Source organism: Vespa crabro, chromosome 10 (genome assembly GCF_910589235.1).
Source record: "Vespa crabro chromosome 10, iyVesCrab1.2, whole genome shotgun sequence".
NCBI classification, from domain to species: Eukaryota; Metazoa; Arthropoda; class Insecta; order Hymenoptera; family Vespidae; genus Vespa; species Vespa crabro.
In genome coordinates, this window is record NC_060964.1 from 8,689,732 (window position 1) to 8,710,702 (window position 20,971).

At 42.5% G+C, this 20,971-nt stretch overlaps 2 protein-coding genes across 8 annotated transcripts in view; both read left to right on the forward strand.

The window, feature by feature from the left end:
- Positions 1–20,971, forward strand: part of LOC124427572 (rho GTPase-activating protein 100F) — a 22,016-nt gene continuing 1,045 nt past the window's right edge. The window contains exons 1-21 of one of the 7 annotated variants that reach the window (XM_046970670.1): positions 1–139; positions 1,643–1,742; positions 3,499–3,742; positions 11,804–11,917; positions 12,204–12,386; positions 12,495–12,653; positions 12,998–13,227; positions 13,311–13,569; positions 14,303–14,314; positions 15,349–15,601; positions 15,683–15,946; positions 16,048–16,206; positions 16,335–16,498; positions 16,609–16,957; positions 17,046–17,264; positions 17,333–17,721; positions 17,859–17,991; positions 18,175–18,294; positions 18,365–18,525; positions 18,645–18,837; positions 18,956–19,275. In XM_046970670.1, coding sequence (XP_046826626.1) covers positions 3,524–3,742; positions 11,804–11,917; positions 12,204–12,386; positions 12,495–12,653; positions 12,998–13,227; positions 13,311–13,569; positions 14,303–14,314; positions 15,349–15,601; positions 15,683–15,946; positions 16,048–16,206; positions 16,335–16,498; positions 16,609–16,957; positions 17,046–17,264; positions 17,333–17,721; positions 17,859–17,991; positions 18,175–18,294; positions 18,365–18,525; positions 18,645–18,837; positions 18,956–19,275 — 3,900 coding nt within the window. In that variant the 5' untranslated portion in view covers positions 1–139; positions 1,643–1,742; positions 3,499–3,523. Of the gene's footprint in view, positions 140–626; positions 934–1,642; positions 1,743–3,498; positions 3,743–9,720; positions 11,195–11,803; positions 11,918–12,203; positions 12,387–12,494; positions 12,654–12,997; positions 13,228–13,310; positions 13,570–14,302; positions 14,315–15,348; positions 15,602–15,682; positions 15,947–16,047; positions 16,207–16,334; positions 16,499–16,608; positions 16,958–17,045; positions 17,265–17,332; positions 17,722–17,858; positions 17,992–18,174; positions 18,295–18,364; positions 18,526–18,644; positions 18,838–18,951; positions 19,276–20,971 lie in introns of those variants that run through there. The other 6 variants (XM_046970673.1, XM_046970678.1, XM_046970671.1 and 3 more) reach the window with 6 other exon arrangements.
- The window catches only part of LOC124427580 (pancreatic triacylglycerol lipase-like), an 18,399-nt gene continuing 17,645 nt past the window's right edge, over positions 20,218–20,971 (forward strand). Inside the window, exon 1 of the mRNA XM_046970688.1 lies at positions 20,218–20,276. The gene's annotated coding sequence lies outside the window, so the exon portion shown is untranslated. The remainder of the gene's footprint in view (positions 20,277–20,971) is intronic.

Below are 20,971 nucleotides of genomic sequence, written 5' to 3' on the forward strand. Positions count from 1 at the left end.
CTTCTGCTTCCTTCGCCGACAAGGAGAAACGTTGAAGAGAAAGAGGGAGTAAAAGTATCTCGTAATTGGAATCAATCGAGTCGGCTATTTGCACCGAGGAACGTACGATCGCCGACTCTCTTACGAGATTCTCCGGAAGGTATGTTTAAGATCCTTATGCTTATAACCCAACGAACCCTCCTCTTACGCGTAATTGCGCGTAAACGAGCGATCGACCGACCGACCGACCGACCGACCGACCGACCGACCGACCGACCAACCGATCGATCGACCGACCGACCGACCGACCGACCGATCGACCGAACGAGTAAACGAAGGAAAAACGAACGTGGCCCCTTGTTCGAGCACGCGCATCGCTTCGATCGCTCTACGTTTTTACGTTTATACGCGTGTTCTTTGAGGTGAGAACAAAAAGAGATAGAAATGGATGAGAGGGCGGTTCGGTGGGAGCGAGAGGGAAGATGGTGGAAGCTACTCTCGAAAAAAGGGTATATCGATCGGTTGGTCCGGGACCATCGGCTGGCACGCCACCACGATTCCGTGCTGGTGGCTCTGCTCTGCTTTTCCCCATCCACCTCTCTTTCCTTTTCCTTCCTTCGTATTTGCCCTCTCTTCCTCCTTCTTACCCTTTCATTCGTTTTTCCACGCTCGCGGCAAGAAGGAACGGAAACGTGCGCGTTCCTTGAAAGGCCGCTAACAATTAATATATCGGGGTAGCCACTGTTGCTGGTGTTCTGTCGGCACCGACGGTGCTAATAATTCCGCTACTACTTCTGCTGCTGCTGCTGCTGCTGCTGCTGCTGCTGCTGCTGCCGGCGAGTTCTCTTAAGCTCCCGTATCTCTTATCGATCGAAGAACGGCTCCATTTGCTTACGATACGAGCGTACGGACAAATCTTTCTTCCCTTTCTACGAGCGCCCCTTTCAAGATCGAGTACGTACACGATACTCGTACGTTTTTACGATAATACACGTGATATTGATCCTCGTGCGGGAACGTACGATGCGAGGACTCGTCATTAAGAATAATCTCGCTCTTTTTGCTTTTCTTGACTTTTAAAAGCGCCGTCGTTAGTTCCTTATTCCTCGATGATCGATCAAATAGTCGCGTCTCCAGTATCGTACGAGTAGTGAAAAAAGAAGGGGGGAGTTGGAGAATTCGATGAGAGCCACGTCGCGTCGCTCCGTAGAAAACTTTACGAGAGGAGAAAGAAAGGAAGAGGAGGGGGAAGGAGAGGAGGAGTTGGATTTGGAGACTGTGAGGAGGTGTACGCGAGACACGTGTTGATTGGTCGTAGAGAAAAAGTAGTGAAAAGTGTAACACGTGGACACGTAATAAAATCTCTCTCCTTCCTTTTCGGCCTGACGCTCTTTTCAATTTTTCCTTTTCTTTTTTCTTTCATTTCTTCCACCCTCCCCCCCTCCCGCCCCACTTTTCTCCTCTTTTCTCTCTCTATTTTTTTTCCTCTTCTTTCTTTCTTTCTTTCTTTCTTTTTCCCAACTGTCCCCTCGTGAAATTTGACGTCCGATAAGGCCCTACATATCCCCGCGTATACTCGTTCTATGTACGACGCGTGATAATATCGATTGGTGCTCGCGCGGAAGTATATCGCTCTAATCCTGTCATTTTCTCTTGTGCTTAGGAGAAGAGAGCTTGACACGTGGACAAGAATGAAAGAATCTGTGAAACACTGGTCGTGCAGCGACACGTCGGTCCTTCACGCGAGAAATGCTTTTTAGAAGGTACACGATTATTTTATACATATTACAATTGGATCTCTTACCTTATTCATTTATCTACGCTTGCCCAGAGTAATTAATCGTTGTTGATCGATCACTCTGGAAATGTGTAATTATCCGAATTATTCTTGATTATGCATGATCGATGCTATACCTCTATTTTCCGTGTCTAAGACACTATGATCTGTTATTAACGATTACTTTCGGCCGTATATTTTCAGAAATAAATTTAATCCCTACTTACTTGAATCCCTCTTATCAATGTCTCCTACGAAACATGATACACTATCCATCCTAGTTTTTCCTATTGTACGCTCACCTACTTTCCATTCTTTTATATTTTTTAATGGTCAACGTTTCAAGACAGCTCTCTGCATGACACCTTCTCGAAATCCATCCCACGGATGGCTCGTGCATCGGGTATAACGCGTTTAAAATTGGATTGGATGAAATCTTATCCATTACCCTGAATAGATGCACGATCCAGGGGTTTATTGCAACTAAACGCGTACGATAACGATGTTGTTTACATATAGTCGAATAAGATCATCTATCTTTTTCCTTTTTTACATGTATAATTTTTTGCACGTCATTTTTTACACCGCGTCCTTCCCGAGTATCGCGAATCGGAACTCGAGTTTTTCTATTCGTCCTGGCATTTATCTCTCTCCGTCGTATCCCATTGTATTATCTTTGCTCTCGATGACAGAGAAAAGTACGACGCAGAATTTTTCCGTCCCGATGACATTCCCTACGGATAAGATTCACATTATTACTATCGAAGTTATTACAACCAAACAAAGCGAACCAATTCGTCTTTACGATAGGATGAGAAAAATATAAATATCTTTCAACGCGCGCGTCAAGATCGCGACGTACTACTTCCTTTACTTAAGTTTAAGAACTTACGATTGACGAACTTAACGACTTATCGCATAACCCGACACGGTATTACCTATAGACGTGTATTTAAATATAAAGATCAATGATCCTAGGTATGGTAATATTTGCGATCGATCGTCCTACGTTTATTTTTTTCTACGTGCGAAAATGGAATCGCACGTAGCGCACGATCGTAGCGCACTCGTCGTTTACGTACATATATATGATCGTCCGAAAGGAGAAAAAATAAATCAGAGAGGTCCGTATCGTTCGATCGATTTTCGATCAAAATGGGTCATCCATTAGCGAATTAACCTATCAGATATCGAACGAAGAATGGAAAGTGGGTTAATCGGATTCGTGAAAATGTTAAATGATAAAATATGTATGATATCGTCCAGGCACTTGGGGAATAGGCGAAAAGAAAAATATGAATCAACGATGAATCCTCAATATTAGCAATCTCAATATTGACAAAGATCGAACAAAATCTTGGAAGGTAATCGCGAGTAATCGATATTAATCGGTGTTATCGCGATCGCTCGGAATATGAACGAGGCCCATCGAGTACCTCGAGCGTGGAATTTGTATTTGCGGCACGAGATAACTCCTTCAAGACGCGAAAAGTTCGAGTAGCCGGTATTGGCTTCGATTCGAATTAAATTCCAATTATCGTCCACACACACACACACACACACACACACACACACAATAGCGCACGAAAGCAACTCGAGCAACGACTTTCGAGTATCCTTCGCGCTCCGATTCGAACTAATCGTCCCGCTAACCCGTTCGTTCAAATCTCCCTCTCCGCAGCAAAGCCTTTGCGGACTGTTAAAGATAATAGATAGGAAAAACATCGTCGCTTTTGATCCAGGAAGAGGGCATGACGCACCGAACTCATGCAGTGGCGAAAACACGTGCGCATCAAGTACGGTGGTCGAGTCGGTGTCGGTCAAGGACAGCAGGATCGGGATCAGGTGCAGCTGCAGGTGCGCGTGGTGCAGCTGCAGCGGGAAGGGGGCGCACGACTCAGCTACGTCTGTCATCAGCCTCAACTCTCGTCTACGGCTCGCCGCGATTGCAGTGCAGCAGCCATGCTCTGCTGCGGCCGGAGGAAAGTAAGTGAAAAACGTACCTATCCAACTATTCTCAATGAGTTCTATCCTGCCGACCACCCACATCTATATAGACCTGTTTGCGTCTGGAGATAAAATCTAAATCTTCTATCCGACGCTCCCCAGTTTCTCTAACGCTTTTTTTTCAGATCCAATTCGTCGTTGCGTTCTCGTCGAGCTAAGAAATTGCGCCAGGATTGCGCCGAGTACGAACGGAAGGTCGTTTGTGCCGTCGACCGGATAAGATTGCTTTCTGAATTATTGTCGTTAAATCGATTAGCTCGAGATAAATCGTATCGAGAGTTAAATGGAAGGAACTCGACTCGAGCCGAGCTTAATCGAGCGATCTCTTAGAATCGACCGCTCAAAAATACGTATCTTCAATTTTTAACAAATTTAACGTAGGCACGAACAACGTACGTACTCTTTTCCGAATACTATCGTCATTTTTTATCTTTCGGCCAAGAGTCGCCGAAAAATGAGAATATTTCTCAAAAGACTCCCCCGTTTTTCTTTGTAGCCTCGTTGGGCCACGTGAAATTTTTTAGAAAAGAAAGTGTATACGGCAAGATTCGTTGCGCGGGTTAGTACGCGACACAATAACACCATGGCCTTTGACGCGTGTCTTTCCTTTCGACGACGACGCGATTCTCGGCCAATCCGATAGGCATGGCACCCTTCGAAAACTTTGCAAAGCCGAGAACCTTGCAACTTGTTCGATTACCGTTACCAGTTAAACGAAAGATCCAAATGTTCGAGATAATGAGCGTACCGTCGATCGATTTTTAGAAGAGAGAGAGAGAGAGAGAGAGAGAATGAGGAAGAAGAGTGGCGGAGCTCTCGAATCCATTAAAATTTTGCAAATGGTGCAATAACATAATAAGCCGCGTCCTCGTCGTCATAGACGTCGACGTCAACCGCAACGACAACGACGTGGAAGAGAAGAACGTAACAATCTATTACGAGGCTCTCTAAGCTCGCTACGGCGTCATCGTATAATTAATTAGGCGCTCGTCGATAAGGGTCTTCGATGAAAGAACTTGTTCTCGAAACTACTAGCAAGATATACGATCTATCGTTTTTTTTTTTTTTTCTTTCTTTCTTCTTCTTCTTCTTCTCCGAAACGTCGATATTCGAACGTTCTTTTCGCATTTTAGTGGAATACGTTAGAACGCGTGCTTCCACGAAAAGTAGCGACGATTTTTTCTTTCGACCTAACGACTCCTCCCAAGTGCATAATGTGCCAATCGAATGTCTCTGTGTGCACGCGAACCGTATGTTTCGTAGAGACGAGCAAAGTATAGTTCGAAAGCCGAGGTGAAATAATAACAAAGTTAAATGGGAGCAAATGACGTTGCAACTTGAACCTTCGTTATTCGAAGCTTCAACGCGCCGAGCGCAATTTATGAGAAGGACCTCCGTCGTTATAGATTTGGAGCTCTCCTAGTCGGATAATTTCGAGCGTTCGTTCGCCTCGACCAAGCTCCATTATTTCCTGCGAATTTTATTCTTCACTTTTAATAAGCGCAACTTTGTCCGCTTTTTTCTTTCCTCTTCTTCGATAGACAAAAAGCGTTCATTTCGAAGCGACGCGTAGCCGTCCGATCGGCTGGCAAGTGAATTCGTGGAAACACAGATATCGAACATCGTACGAGCGCCCTGATACTTATAGTTGGTAAATATAGGAACGTTGTACTCTCTATCCTCGATCGACGAGTAAATCATTCAGCGCGACCCAAATTCTATCTCGACGTAAAATGCCACTCGCATTGTGCCAATTGACGAAGCACGATTCTATGTCTAAAGGAGCCTGAATTAATGCTCATTTACGGAAAGATTAATTACGCGAGTGTGTATTAGGACTCGTAGAAAACGCAAAGACCCCACTCACTCGGTACGCGACCACGTTTATTTCTTTTCTATGGCATATTTCTATCAAGTACTTTTATCTTTTAACTCTAATTAACTCTAATTATGTCGAACACGCTAATAATCACAACGCGTTTGACGTATTTGAAATCAAACAACGTTTCTATGTATTGTCTGGCTCGTACGATAGATTACTAACAGCGGGGCCAGGTAGATGAGAGAGAGAAAGATCAAAGCCAACTCGAAGTAACAGTAGACACGGACATCTTTGATTCAGCAATAAGCAGTAATGGACGTTCGCTCATCAAACAACGGTCTTTGACCTCGCGAATACCTACATTTTACATTTTACATTAACTGCATTCTCCACTCGGAAAAGCTTCAAAAGATGGACACAAAGGTAGATGGAATATCTCTCTCTCTCTCTCTCTCTCTCTCTCTCTCTCTCTCTCGAGTATCCCGAAATCGAAGCGGTTCTATGCTCAGGTACGACAGCTTTAAATATTCCTCGAATAAAGAATAATAATATCGCTCCAAGTAACGGTACGATTGGGGAAAGATTATCTCGACTTTTCTTACTTGTATAAGTTCCTATATCAAGGAAATTGCAAAAAGACAGGAGAACGAGATAATATGCATAAATCCGCGATTGATCTTTCTGTATCAATGACACGGCCAGTGAACGATGATCTTCGCTATGTCACATTAATGAACAGCCGTTTATCTTGGCATACTCTAATGCGAAATCAATATCTAATTATCTCCCATCGACCTTATCCATCCTTCTACCCTCTTTATACCGACAGAGTCCGTTGTCGCTCTATCGATGCTCTCTATCTACGCACTATCCTTCGAATCGACAATTAACGCATTATCGCTAATACATAACAAAATTTGCTGTAACATAGATATCGATTCGATTAGATTTTCCATTTCCTAATCCGAGGGAGGACATAAAATTGTGAAAATTTGCGAAAAGAAGAACGTTAGGTGGGGTTTAGTCAATAATTACAAACTTGTTCTTTTGATCGTTTCGACGAGAGCCAAAGCCGAGGGTGTTAAAGTGCAGAAGCGCATGCAGGAGGAAATTTCGATCGGGGTAGCCTCGAGACGATGGAATTTCCTCGTAACACACGTGACATGTCCTTAAGCGGCCTTTTGCCACCCTTACTTTCCGACTCGGCCGTTAACTCGGCGTCGGGGAAGGTTGCATATTGCGGAGGGCTAATTGTCGCCTCGCCTAGACTCTCTTCTACCCCTTTTCGCCGTTCCGTCGGGAGTCGCGTTGCAAGAGAGGAGACGGCGAAATGAAGAGAGAGAGAGAGAGAGAGGAAGAGGGGAGCGGGGGTGGGAAGAATGAAGAGGATGAATATAAATATAGGTGGGGCGCGGGCGACCGAGGAAAGGGGGGTGGGGGAGAAGGAAAAAATAGGGCACAAGCGGGGAATATCGGACGAAAAGGAAGTCTCTTTGATTTTCAGCTGGGCCGCAATTATCCCTCTTGCACGTTCCACATACCGGAATTAGAGCAGTTGGATCGTTACGATCCCTTTCCTCTTTTCCACCACTTTCTCATGTGGTACCACGTGAGAATGTATGAAAAGATTCCTCGGGAGAGATATCTATAGATTATAGTACGACGCTCTAGAAAATGTGTCTATGCGGCGATCGACGAAGTGCCCCTCGTACGCGCTAAAATGCCACTTGGGCGCATCGAATTTCGCTTAAATTCGCTGTTGAAATTCACTTTTGAATTTCGCTACCAAACTAAAACTCTTTAAAACTGTTGCTAGTTTGGAAATTATTCGATCCTGCGACGTAGAATTGATAAAAAAGAAAAAAAAAAAAAAAAAAAAAAGAAATCTTTTAAGCCACGGCTTTCGTAATATCGTGCGCGGATACGTGCAGACGTATCGAATATTTTCGATACAAATGTTGACGAATGTGGAAATTCTATAAACATTTCTGTGCAAATTCCAAGGAGATTTCTTTGTTCATCCGCTTCGTATGCGATGCTTTGATGTACGGGAATGAAAACGGTTTCCTATGGAATTTTACTTCCCACTCATCGCATACCCATTTTTAATCTCTTTGTGACGATAAACACATCCGCAACCCCGACCGACTATTCCCAGGTTATTTCTCTCTATCGCACGAAAGGGTCCTATCGTGCAAAAGAAAGAAGAACGCACGGCGTGAAATCAATATCTCGGCGTAGCGTATTTCGAAAAATTTCCGTCCATCGAATCTATACGATACGGGACATACTGGTCAATATCTTTTACCTACTGCAATATTTAGGTATCGATGATAGATATGGAATTATTATTGGAAATACGATCAATGCGCTTGCAAATATTCCATCGATTCCAATCCTAAAGTCTCAGATACGAGCAATAAGATACTTTCAAAGGTATAGATATCGCGTGCGATAGATCAAGGTCCTTGATCTTCCGCGAAGATCTATGAAATGATATCGGGATTGATCGGGGACAATATTTAAGTTAACGATCTCCTCTATCATTCTTCTCGTCTCCTTACGAAATTTAATACAGTACTTATTTCTACCAAGTGATCATCCCGATAAGGCTTAATTATCTCGTATAAATTATTTTTAATGTCACCTTGTCTCGTCTAATTAAATTTCGACAGAATAAAAAAAAAAAAAAAGAAAAAGAAAAATGAAATGGCGTTTAAATAACATTAATTAAATTGAGAAATGAAGTTATATTATACTCTTACCGATATCTAGACGCCTCGCTAAATCCCGTCGTCTTAGTCGTTTTAAGATCTATCTCGTTTTGTGTCATTTTCTTAAATATTCCGAAAGCCAACGAATATCAATGGATTGGGACTGGAAACGGATAGAATATACATATCCATCCATACGTTCCTTTCCCGATAGGATTATTACATAATACATAGGTATGTAGTTCGCGCACGATTGGTCACGATACCCAATAAAGGTCTTTCGATAAAGCTTCGAAAAACGGATCCGATTTCTCGGCGATATCTTCCGAGTGACCCATTCTATTTCGTTTCCCGAGTCAAAAGTACCCTTGTCTCGGCCTTCTCTCTCTCTCTCTCTCTCTCTCTCCCTAGTCTACCTTCAAAGCTCTTCTTTCATAAGAGTCTGGCATCTCGTGTATCCATCGATAGAGATCCACGAGACATTGTGCCTGTGTGTACGTCCGAACATCACGAATTCTAAAAATTGCGAATTTTTATGGACGGCTCTTTGCCCAATTGATCAGAATGTAACAAGAAAGGATCCTCGATACGTAAAAAGAAGCATCTGTCGTATCCTCTTTCGTATACAATTCTGTATATATATATATATATATAATGTATATATGCGTATATATAGTATTATTACATATATCAGAGAACGTCCGTGTGCCATTTAGAGAATATGATATTACAAATGTACGCCGAGCGCCTTATTACGTGGGAATATATTTCTCGTGATCCACTAAATCATCGCGTTAGGAAAGGTCAAGACTATCCAGGGACTTTGATATATTATATATAACTAGACGAGAAAAGACTTTTTTATATTTATAGAAGCCGATCATCGATTTTCCCCGTTCACGCAGTTCTTATAGATTTCAAGAACCATTCGATTCTTTAATGCGATATAACGAGAGTGCGATCTCTTTCGCTTAAATCGTCGAGAAAAAAAATTCATGACGGATGATATTTTATCAATCGACTACCATCGTTGACAATGAACTTTTATCACCGTTAGCTCGCTAATTACGAAAGCCGAACAATCGGAAGAAGTCCGTAGAGACGGACTCGCGCTCTTCTCCACTTGAGCTTAGGCGACGCACGCTCCTTCTCGTATAGAAGAACGTATAGAAAAACTCGAGGAGAGAAAGAGAGAGCATATTATACGTAGCACTCGTCTTTCATCCCACCCATATAACCACACACGATCTCTCTCTGCCCTCCATATATTTATCTTCGCATAGCTGTCGATTCTCTTACGCGATAGAAGCAGAGAAAATGGGGCTAACTGGAAGGGGGGGGGGGAGGCTGTTAATACATCGAACCACGTATGAACCGTATATGTACGTTCACGGTCAGTAGGTATTTATCGTATGCATACCAACGTGTGCGGAGTATCGTGTGGTCTATCGTGTGGCGGAAAGTTCACGTAGAGACACGTGGTCGAGCGGTTAACCATGCACACATGCGCCGTACGCCTCATCACCTACGCACAAATCTACGATACAGGCATATATCCTATAATCTACGTGGTGTACAGCCGCGCCGCATTCACCTGTCCAGCACACGAAATACGTAGCAGCGACACGTAGCTGACACTTTTCTATCCTTAATAACAGCCTATATACGACACGAGAGACAGGTACGGTGTTCGAAACATACGCGTATCTTAGTCGTATAAACGTGGAATCGAAAGGCGCAAGCGTCAAATATTCCCTCTCCCTTTCTCTTTATAGAGCGCGTGTGCGCGCGCCTACACGGACAAAATGACGATGACGGGTAGACGAGTTGAATCGAGCTTTTCCAGGTCCACGAAGCGCAGGCGCGCTGAACCGACATCGTATTGCAGGATTCTGCAAAGACCAAAGGGGTCTTTCATCCCTCTTCATTTCCCTCTCCTCCTCCTCCTCCTCCCCAAAGCCCCATTTACTACATTCTCTTGGCTCGGCATTCCATCTCTTTCTCCTCCCTCCTCTCTTCACCCTATCCCTACTGTCTTTCGATTTCCCTGCCACTCCCCTTTTTTCAACCGTCGATGGCCGTACGTGCGTACGCCTGCGTATACGTCGCCACTATTTAGTACCACGTTTTACTACTGATACTTACGACCTACTACGCGCAGCGGCGTACCGCACGCTTTTTCATTTCTCTTCGAACTTTGATCGACGAAAAGAATCCTCTACAATGAATTATTTTCATTTTCTCGATTGGTATTTGACGAACGATTCGATCGGAGAAAAGTCCATCTTCATTCTTATCTCCTCTTGAGGAGGACAAATTTCTATGAGAAGTTTGATGCGAAGATTGCGAGGTCTTCGAAGCAAAGGGCGAAGATAAGGGTGACGGTGGTAGAGCGTAGATAAATGTTAAATCTCTCTCTCTCTCTCTCTCTCTCTCTCTCTCTCTCTCTCTCCCTCTCTCTCTGAGATCATGATCGTACGTCTCAGAGAACGAGAAAAATAAAGAGGATGGGGCTGGGGTGGAAAGGGCAGAAAGAAAGACACACATGGAAGTGACAGACGATTCGAGCGAAAGAGATAGAAGGGAAGACGAAAGAGGGGATGTATCGAAAGGAAATCAGGGACTGAACCCCGGCGTTGAACGAGGACATGGATAGACGTAGAAAAAGAAGTGGGTGGAGATGGAGGACGGACGCGAAGCAGGAAAGAGGTTGTACGGTGACGTCATGGTGGATCGATAGTTACCCACACTCCATGGCTCGCGAGAGTATTACGCGGGAAAAGCGCGTGCGCGGCTTCCGTACGCTTCCAAGTACTTCTTCCCGCCATATTAGCCACTATGAGATAGACGAGGATGTGCGACAGGGGTGGCACAGGGTGCTTTTTCTCCCGTAAGGTAATCCTCACGGTGTTGTATACCTTCCACCTATCTCGGAGCATATATCGACGCGTGAAAAGGACCGTACGAGAGAGAGAGAGAGAGAGAGAGAGAGAGAGAGAGAGAGAGAGAGAGAGAGCGAGGGAGTAGATCTCTCTATCTTCTTCTCGACACTAGCGATTAACGCGTGGCACAGCGAGCCCGAAGGGAAACGTGGAACGATAGAGGTTAGAACGGGAATGGATGAGGGTACGCGAAAGGGAGTGAAAAACGAATGAAGAAAGGGATACATAGGAAGGAGTTTTAGGCGACTAAAGACCCAGAAAAAAAAAACAAAAAAAAAACAAAAAAAAAATAAAAAAGAAAACAGAGAAAAAAACAAATCCGGAGTCAACGGTCTATGGATTCGCCGTTTTTATCGGCGAATTCTTAAATATCACACGGAGGCTCGCTCCTTCCTCGTCTTGAACATTTCTTTCGATTACCATCGATCGCCCCACGCGTTTAATATACTTTTCGACAAAATTACTTGCGTATCAGATATGATCTTGTTTAAGAGAGACGGGGAGGGGTTGCGATATATTTTAACGAATTAATCAATTAATTATAGAATCGGTGTAATTATAGGAGGGCCGGGGGGAAGTGATAGACATAAGCGCAAGTCCTGGAAGGCAAGCTCCTACCAACCAGTTGCGCCCCAAGGAACCACCATCTTTGGTCATCCAGGGAGACTTCCGAAAAGTAATCATTTCGAATACTCTATAATGCCTTAAAGTCGCCATCGATGTTTGTGAAATACGACCCGACGATAAATTCGAGGAATAAATTCGACGATAAATCCGAGCGGAAGGGAATTACAGCTCGACGATTAAACCAAAATATGGATTACGATAAATTAAACGAATGAGTATAATGATAATGCTTTCTCCATGGAATATATCCGAGAAGGGTCGATTTCACAAAAGCGTATCGTCAAAAATATTTCGGTCCGTTACGCTTCCTGAAGCGGAAGGACGTTTTGTTGCAGATAAGCGGGATCAGTTCGGACATCTTCAAGCAAATCGAAACGGTCGAGAACGATCATGACGCCTCGACGGCAGCGGCCCTCGAAGCTGTTGAGCAAAGGGGTGACATGGTCGTTCGCGTCATCGAGCCCCGTCAAATGGGCAGACAAGTGTCCGAAGCGGCAAAGAAATTCATTGCGATGCAGGTACGTCCCCGTTAATCGTCCATTATCAGTATAGTGGGATCTGATCGATCGTTATTAGAAGAAGAAGAATTGAAACGTCATCATCTCTTCAACGTCATCCTCTTTTAGGATCCGAAACACCCTATCCACCTTGTTGAGATAATTAAAAGGCCGGGACAGACGCTTGGCTTATATATACGCGAAGGTAATGGCGTTGACAGAAACGACGGTGTCTTCATCTCAAGGATAGCATTGGAAACTGCCGTCTATAACAGTGGCTGTTTGAAGGTGAGAATTTCAATCGAGAATTAATACGTCCTCGTTCGTCCTATATATCCTAGAGAAAAAGATTACGAGTTCGTTCGTTGTGAGAGGAGGTCTCTCTTCGTCTTTTCATCGATCGTAACTTTAATTCATGCCCAAGATTCATAGCCCAAACGAAATCCATTAGAATCGTCGAATTCTAGGAGTAGAGAGAGAGAGAGAGAGAGAGAGAGAAAGCTATAAAGGCTCTACCCCCTCGCGTCAGCGAACGATTCAGACACCATATGTATTTTTTCCCATATGTATTTTTAATTACAATCGACGATAAAATATCGTTAAAATATGTAAAAAAAATCTTATTCTCCTAGGTAGGCGACGAGATCCTCGCGGTAAATTTAGTCGATGTGACACACATGAGCCTAGACGACGTCGTTATTATCATGTCGATACCGAGAAGGCTCATTCTCTCGACCAGACACGGTCCCCATCAAGCTGTCTCTCATAGTCGTCAGGCCGAGCACAAAGCACCACCGGTGGTAGTAATCAAGAGAGAACTGAACGAAGACGAGAGCGACCACGCTACGAGTAATCATGTCAGGTACATCAGAAATCTAAGATATATATCTGAACGGATGGATCCGGATTGCGGACTGAAATGAAATACTTTATCTCGATCGGCAGAGACAGTAGTCGCAGACGAGGCGACGGACGAGAAATGTTGCCCTCCCGATCGCAACTAGGCCTTACGGGTTTGGGATCGAGTCAAGATTTGGGTTCTAGTAACGGCGATCTTTATTACAATTCGAGACCGGAAGGACATTGGTCTTATCAACCACCGCCACCACCTGTCATCACCCATCAACCGAAACCTGCGACCGCACAACATTTTCAACCTTACGAGCGTGGTTATCCGAAGACATTGGAAAGTCTGGCCGAGAAAGTAAGTTTTGGTTGCGGCACGCGGTAAATCGTAAGCTACGGATGTCGTTCGTCTAAAGATAAGAAACTTGACATAGCTCGAGATTTTCTTAATGCTCTCCGATCGATTCGAAAAAATAAGTCAAGATACGATTAGCCTGTCCGATCCGATGTCAATCTCGATCTGATGTCACGTGTAGATACTATACATTAGATGTTCTAGACGATGTGGATCGAGCACCCTTTCATACACCTATCTGCACCAATTTAACTACTTGTTTTCCCTTCTCTATCTCCGATAAACGCTACGTTACGTTAGAAAAGAAAGTGGTGAATTCGTCTATTGTCTCGAGACACTCTCCGATAGAAATCAGAGCGATCATTGCACCTTTATTGCCAACACGATCTCCGAGTCTTTCGGATAATTGATATTGCTATGAGATATATATATACATATATATATATATATATATACATATATATACATATATATATATATATATATATTTATAAAATGTGCCTCGTTGAATTACTTTAAATAACACATTTTGCATGCTTCTATCTAGAAAGACGAGAGCTTTCGCTTCTATGTCTGCTTGATTATTTAATGTGTGATCAATATCCGAAACTCACGTCGATGTATTTCCGAACGGCACGGAGTGTCGACATTTTTACGACACGACGTTCGTCTTTCGATGTCGTCTTTCATATAACTAATCGGTTCTATGAATGAATGCTACATTGAAATTAACCAGGATTTTACGAAGGTAAAGACAACACTAACTCTTTCTTCATATCTAGAATTGTGTATAGGTATAAGAGCAATTTATCGTACTGTACGTACCGTACGCGATATATATATATATATATATATATATATATATATATATATATATAATATTTACATATGCTCATTATTCGATACGTATATCTGCATTTCCTCCAATCGAATCCATGCGAAATTTCTATATGAAGCATTTTAATTATATTCGGCAATACGACGGTCAATTCGGCAGCACACACCAAATGTATGCATCGGCAGTATATTCAACCCGAATATTTCCTTCGATTATTGTGCTCCCTCCTTTTGCCATTAATCATTTCACTCAATAGGTAGGTATGTTCTTTCTTTTATTATTACCGATGCACACATTTTTCCTATTAATAAATCTTTTTTCGTATTAATAAATTTTTTCTTCCAAATATTATTCAATATAATTAGATTTCATAGCGATATCAAATGGATATATGAAAAAAGTCGCGTACGTGTACCGCTATATTTTAATAACGTAAACCCCCTACTTTTCGTTGCCTCGTACATATATGCTTGCTGTGCAATTCCTTCCATCGTTTTCTTTCTATCGTCCTGCATTTTGAATCTTATTATATCCATATCTCTTATCTACGTGATTCTATCGTAATCGTGAACGTTAATTAATTGACATTATGATTGATCAACTTCCCTTTATAAGATATCGATCTTTCAATTATTTTTCATTTCGCTATCCAGACAAAACTAGTACAATTAATTGCTCAGCTTGCGAGACCAATCATAGTGTCGATGGGCAATCGTTAAATGGATTATCGGTATCTTGGATTATCGTCGACTAGATTGTCTTTCCGTTGCTATTCATCGATACGCTTTCTATTCCACTTTCTATTTTCATTTCTCACCGAGGATCTATTTCTTAGTGACTTGACAAAGACAGAAAGTTGACGATAATCCGAGGGACGAAATAAATTTTTGGTCTGCGACGAAACGCGTCGATAACGTAACACGTCGCAACGGTACTGCAAATAGGTACACTCCTTCTATACTGGGCCAGTGATGCCCTCGAACGATGGACGTCGAATGTCCACCGGTGGCGGAATGCAATCGGTCGCAGGAAGATTGTCAGGGCAGACTCAGTCCTCTCATTATGGTTATTCTCAGCATGCCGGAAGTGGAAGGATCATTCCAAGAAGCGGTTCGGATCAACATTTGCCGCGCGTCGATTACGCGAGCATAACGATGCCAGCTCGTCATACTCTTCTAAGATCGAGCTTAAAATCGGGTACGCGTTATGTACCAAGAGGTAGTATTGTATTGTCGTCGTTATTACTTGCTATCAACTAAATCATTTTCTTTCATGCAGGAACGTCGGCGTTGCGATACAACACCAGATACGGGACTCAAGCGGACACGCCGTCGATCACACCAAGGCGAAATCCAGTCGGTACTTTGACCAGGAGACACAGACCATCTTTGGATTATGCTTCCGATACCGAGGCCACGTGTTCGAGTTCACCGAAATCTGCCTACTATTATTACAGACACAATATGAATAATCCACCATCGAGCAGTGCCGTCTCCCATCTTGCGACCCTTTCGAGATCGCAAATTGGTCAGGGTATGGCGGGTAATTTAAATTCTTCAACCAACGTCGTTACTCTCTTTACTCTTCTTTTCTACAATACTTTGTTTTTCTTTTTTTTTTCTTTCGTCACTCCTGTACTCTAGGACTGAGATCGAACTCTTTGCCCCGAAGTGGTAGAACGTTGCCGCAACAGCCAGGTATCAGGTCGGGTCTCAGTACGGTGGCATCAGGATTGATCGATCAGGAAGACAGCGATGGTGCTTTATCGGCCCCGGAATTGCCTTCGATTAGACGGGACAGGGGTAACTATGCGAAAAAGAAAGAAAAAAACAAAAAAAAAAAACAAAAAGCAAAAAAAGCGCACCTTGCCCAAATAAATACGTAAATTTTCACTCTCGTATTTAAACCGACGTTAAACCCGACGAAACAGGTAGGATACCATCGTCGCCTAGCGTATTCACTTCCGACGAATATCGAGCGTGGTTGAGCAGGACGCCTAGCACGAGCGCACTGTACGAGCAAATCAGGGCCACCACAAATCGACCGCCACGTTATACCTATAGCGCTGAAAATATTCACGCGGCGGTCAATCAAGTAAATTATTTTATTACTCGTTTTTGCAATTGGTTCTTACAAGAGAGAGAAAGAGAGAGAGAGAGAGAGAGAGATTTAACCGTTTGTTTGACGTCATATTTATATCGTAGGGCGATTATGGTAGTTACGGGGCGTACAGACCACTTTCTAGTACGTTGGACCGACTCTCAACGAGATCTGCCTCGGCGCAACAAGTCAATTTGGCGAATTTGAGAGCGTCGACGGCTATTAGTTCGACGTGTCATCGGGGTACAGGCAATCCTAGGCCGGCATCGGTGGCTACAAGCGCACGTTCCTCTTTGACAAGTCAAAAACCGTCGTTAGGAAGCTCAGCGAGTCAAAGGGCAACATCAGTTAGAAGAATTAGAAACTTATTAGATCTTGAATCTACGAGAAGTATACCGACCCCTACACCTACCAGAACTCAGGATCAAAGACTGCTAGATATTAATCCTGCAGGTAAGTAATAACGACATAACGAATGCTTGTAATCTCGACATAATTAATCTCTCTCATGTAAGCCCTCCCATATAATGCGACGTTTTAGAGTTCCTCAAGTATAAGATAGAAAAGCCACCGACAGTGGGTACTCCGAGTTCGACCAGTTCCCTCTTGAGTTCGCTCGGGGAGACTAGCGGTGGTGATCTGGCAGGTGGGGTCAGTGGATTGCTCTGGGTACACTTATTAGCGGGTCGCGGCCTTCGTTCGACTACGACCTCCTCGGCAGCAACTACACCCTCAACGCCATCGGGTCAGCCTAATTTAGGTATGTCAAAAGATTAATAACGAATAAAAAAAATAATAAATAATAATAAATTATTAATGAATAAACAGCTAGCTGCGGCCTGAGAGACTTATATTGCGTATTGGAGTGTGACAGAGTGCACAAAGCACGGACCGTAGTGCGAACGGGCGATTTGATGTTCGATTGGGACGAAACCTTCGAGCTGGATCTCGTAGGAAATCGGCAGCTGGATCTGCTCGTATATTCTTGGGACCCACAATATCGGCACAAACTCTGTTATAAAGGATCCGTACACTTGGCGACACTGCTTAAGGAAGCGGCGATGCATCAGTTGGCGGTTAAAGTCGAGCCTCGAGGTACAATCTATTTAAGACTGCGATATACCGACGCCCAGCAAACTTTTAGACGGAGGGGATTACCAGTTATATCCCTCGCTACCAGAGTAGCTCCTTTGTTCGGAGTCGATCTCGATACCGTTGTAAGTTTAATACTTATACCTAAGGTATAAGACTAATACTAATCTACCTGCTAATACTATATCTACGCGCCCATAGACATACTTTACATGGCTTTTCCTAATAATCGAATAATTAACCATTTGAATTTTATCCATAGGTTAGTCGAGAGTCAAAGACTGGAGGAGTTCCCGGTGGTGTTTCCACGGCACTAGCAATGGGAGTTCCGAACGTACCGATAATAGTTTGGCGATGCGTCGAGGAGGTTGAAAGGAGAGGCTTGGATATTATAGGTCTGTAACGTGGTGATGATTCTTATCATCATGACACTTGATCGCTGCGAATTATCCAATACGAAATATTACTTTCGATATCTACATCTAACACACACATAATTATTATTATTATTATTATTATATATATATATATTATTATTATTATTATTATATATATATATATATAATAATGTATTACAGGTTTGTATAGACTTTGTGGCTCGGCAACAAAAAAGAGGATATTAAGGGAAGCTTTTGAACGAAATGCACGATCGGTCAATCTGTCACCCGACAACGTACCAGACATAAACGTCATCACCGGTAAGTTTCCATCAAAGTTTTAAACCTTGCCTCTTAACAAAGTTTAAACGAAATTATTTTTCGCGTATAGGCGTACTGAAAGATTATTTACGTGAACTTCCGGAGCCACTCTTTACTAAATGTCTCTATCAGATGATGGTCGACGCGCTGGCCGTTTGTTTGCCCGACGATCCACAAGGCAACGCTAAACTCATGTTCAGTATATTGGATTGTTTGCCTAAAGTTAACAGAGTAAGTTCAACTAGATGATCCAAAGAGATCGATATGACAGTTAATAAGATAATACAATAGTAGTATATTTGACAGATAACATGCACAATTTGATTAAAACGATAACATCTCGATTGCAGTGTACATTGATTTATTTATTAGACCACTTGGCAATGGTCGTTTCTCAATGTAACAAAATGTCACCAGCGAGTTTGGCTGTCTGTTTTGGACCAGTACTCATGTTACACTCCGACGAAGGTGGTCCTCCGTTGGATTTCCAACAGCCGATAGCTGTATTGAAATATCTTTTGGAAATATGGCCAATTAAGTCAGGTAATGATATCATTTACTTCCGTCAATTTGAATACATTCCCAACCCAAATTATTCCAAAAATATAACAAAAGGATGAATAATAAGGGCCGAGTAATCAGACACTCATTTCACAGACAGTTCGGAAGACTTCTTCAGTCGGTTCAGCGCTTCCTCGAGTTACGCCAGCAACCGAGCACAGCAACAGTCAGCAACAAGTGGACCAACAGCAGCAGCAGCAGCAGCAGCAGCATCACCATCACCATCAGCAGCAGCAGCAGCAGCAGCAGCAGCAGCAGGTACAGCAACAGGTACAACAACAGGTACAGGGAACATTGGGTCGAACAGGGCTGCTTTGGCAGCAGCCACCCTCACTTCATCGTCCACCCCAAACTACAGCAGCCGAAGCCCTCGCACCCTCCATTCGTCCGCCTCCGCCGCCGCCAATCAAGCCTCGACAGGTGCGTTGCACAGACAATTAAAGTCGATGTGTTCGGCCGTAATAAATGTTAATCATGTTTGAAATACTATCACCTAGTAAAAAAAAGAAAAGGTCGATTTTCTGGCACTGAATCAGCTCCGTGAATCAGCTGCGCAAACGCATTACGAATTTCATTCGAAGCCAACGTTCCGGTAAAATTTCAATCATTTGGCGTTTAAAGAAAGAAACATGTTATTCTAAACAGACAAATCACTTTATTCTCGAATCAAGAATATATCAAAGAAAGTCCAATGACATTCATCTGCTTAATAATAACTGCTTTCATCGATCATTAGGCGATTTTCTATCGGTCATTATTCTCGACGATTCGCAATCTGTTTGGAGCGCAGTAGCACGATAATTACCAATGATCTTTCCACCACGCTACTACTCCTTCCGCTCTCTTTTCTTCTCTCGCTGTGTTGTTCTCACTATTTTTTAGCGCGCATGCGAACGATCTATGCCGTTCGAAACATTACTTCTACACTTCTATTCATCTAGGTTAAACGATCGTGTAAATATTTATCGGTAAATATCTGCCGAATGGACCAAAAACTATTGTACATATATACGTATTTTCTCGATCACTCGCTTTGCAAAATGTTCTATACACACATTTATTTAGCTGCTGCGCACCAAAGTATATCATTCGTAATAAATCACTCGCATAACATTTTGCGCGAATTTTAGATCATTCATTTATTTTGCATACTTTACGTGTTTATGCAAAATACCTTCGTGCATGTCTCGATGTCAGTTCTGTACGAGTCAATTTTGTCAGCATCAAAAAAGGAGATATCTATTCGTCGCGCGACGCTATTATTTCCGTTTGCGTCTATAGTTTCGACGTTTTTCGATTATAGTGACGATTTACGTTGTCTTCTTTATCTTTTTTCGTTTGGGCACGTATTCTTCAGAGCAAGCGCAAATTGCCGGCTCTACCAAACCGCTAACAGTACAGAGACGCCGCTTCTTGCACAGGTATTATTATTATTATTATTATTATTATTATTATTATTATTATTATTATTATTATTATTATTATTATTATCATCATCATCACTACTGTTACTATTATTATTATTATTATTATTATTGTTGTTGTTGTTGTTGTTGTTGTTGTTGTCGTCGTTGCCGTTGTCGATACTATTATTATCATTATTATCATTATTATCATTATTATTATTATTATTATTATTATCGCCGTTGTTGTTGTTGTCGTTGTTATTGTTATCACCATCATCATTATCATTCACATTTTCATCCGCTAATTACTTTACAATCACGTGCATGGCTCAATTCAGATGTCGGAGAATCGATCGAGTTTGCGCAACTCACTTTTAAATCATACTCGACGTCGTTCATCTTTAATAACTATCTTGATAAACGACTGGCCCATAAAGTACGGCTGTATAAAGTGCGAATTCGTAGGAATCAAAAGCATACCTTTCGTCGTAGAAAAGATTAAAGCGCGCTAAAAACGTTTGTAGTGAAGAGCGCTTATCCCATCGATTCTTTGCTCCATATCGATCGATTGTTCCATTTCCGATTTTGTAAACTGAAACGACGTTGAAGCGACTTGTTATTATCGTAAACAACAGTTGGACATTTTTCTCTTCTCTCCTTTTTCTCTTTTTTCTTTTATTTATTTATTCGTTTCTTTTTTCCTTCTTTTC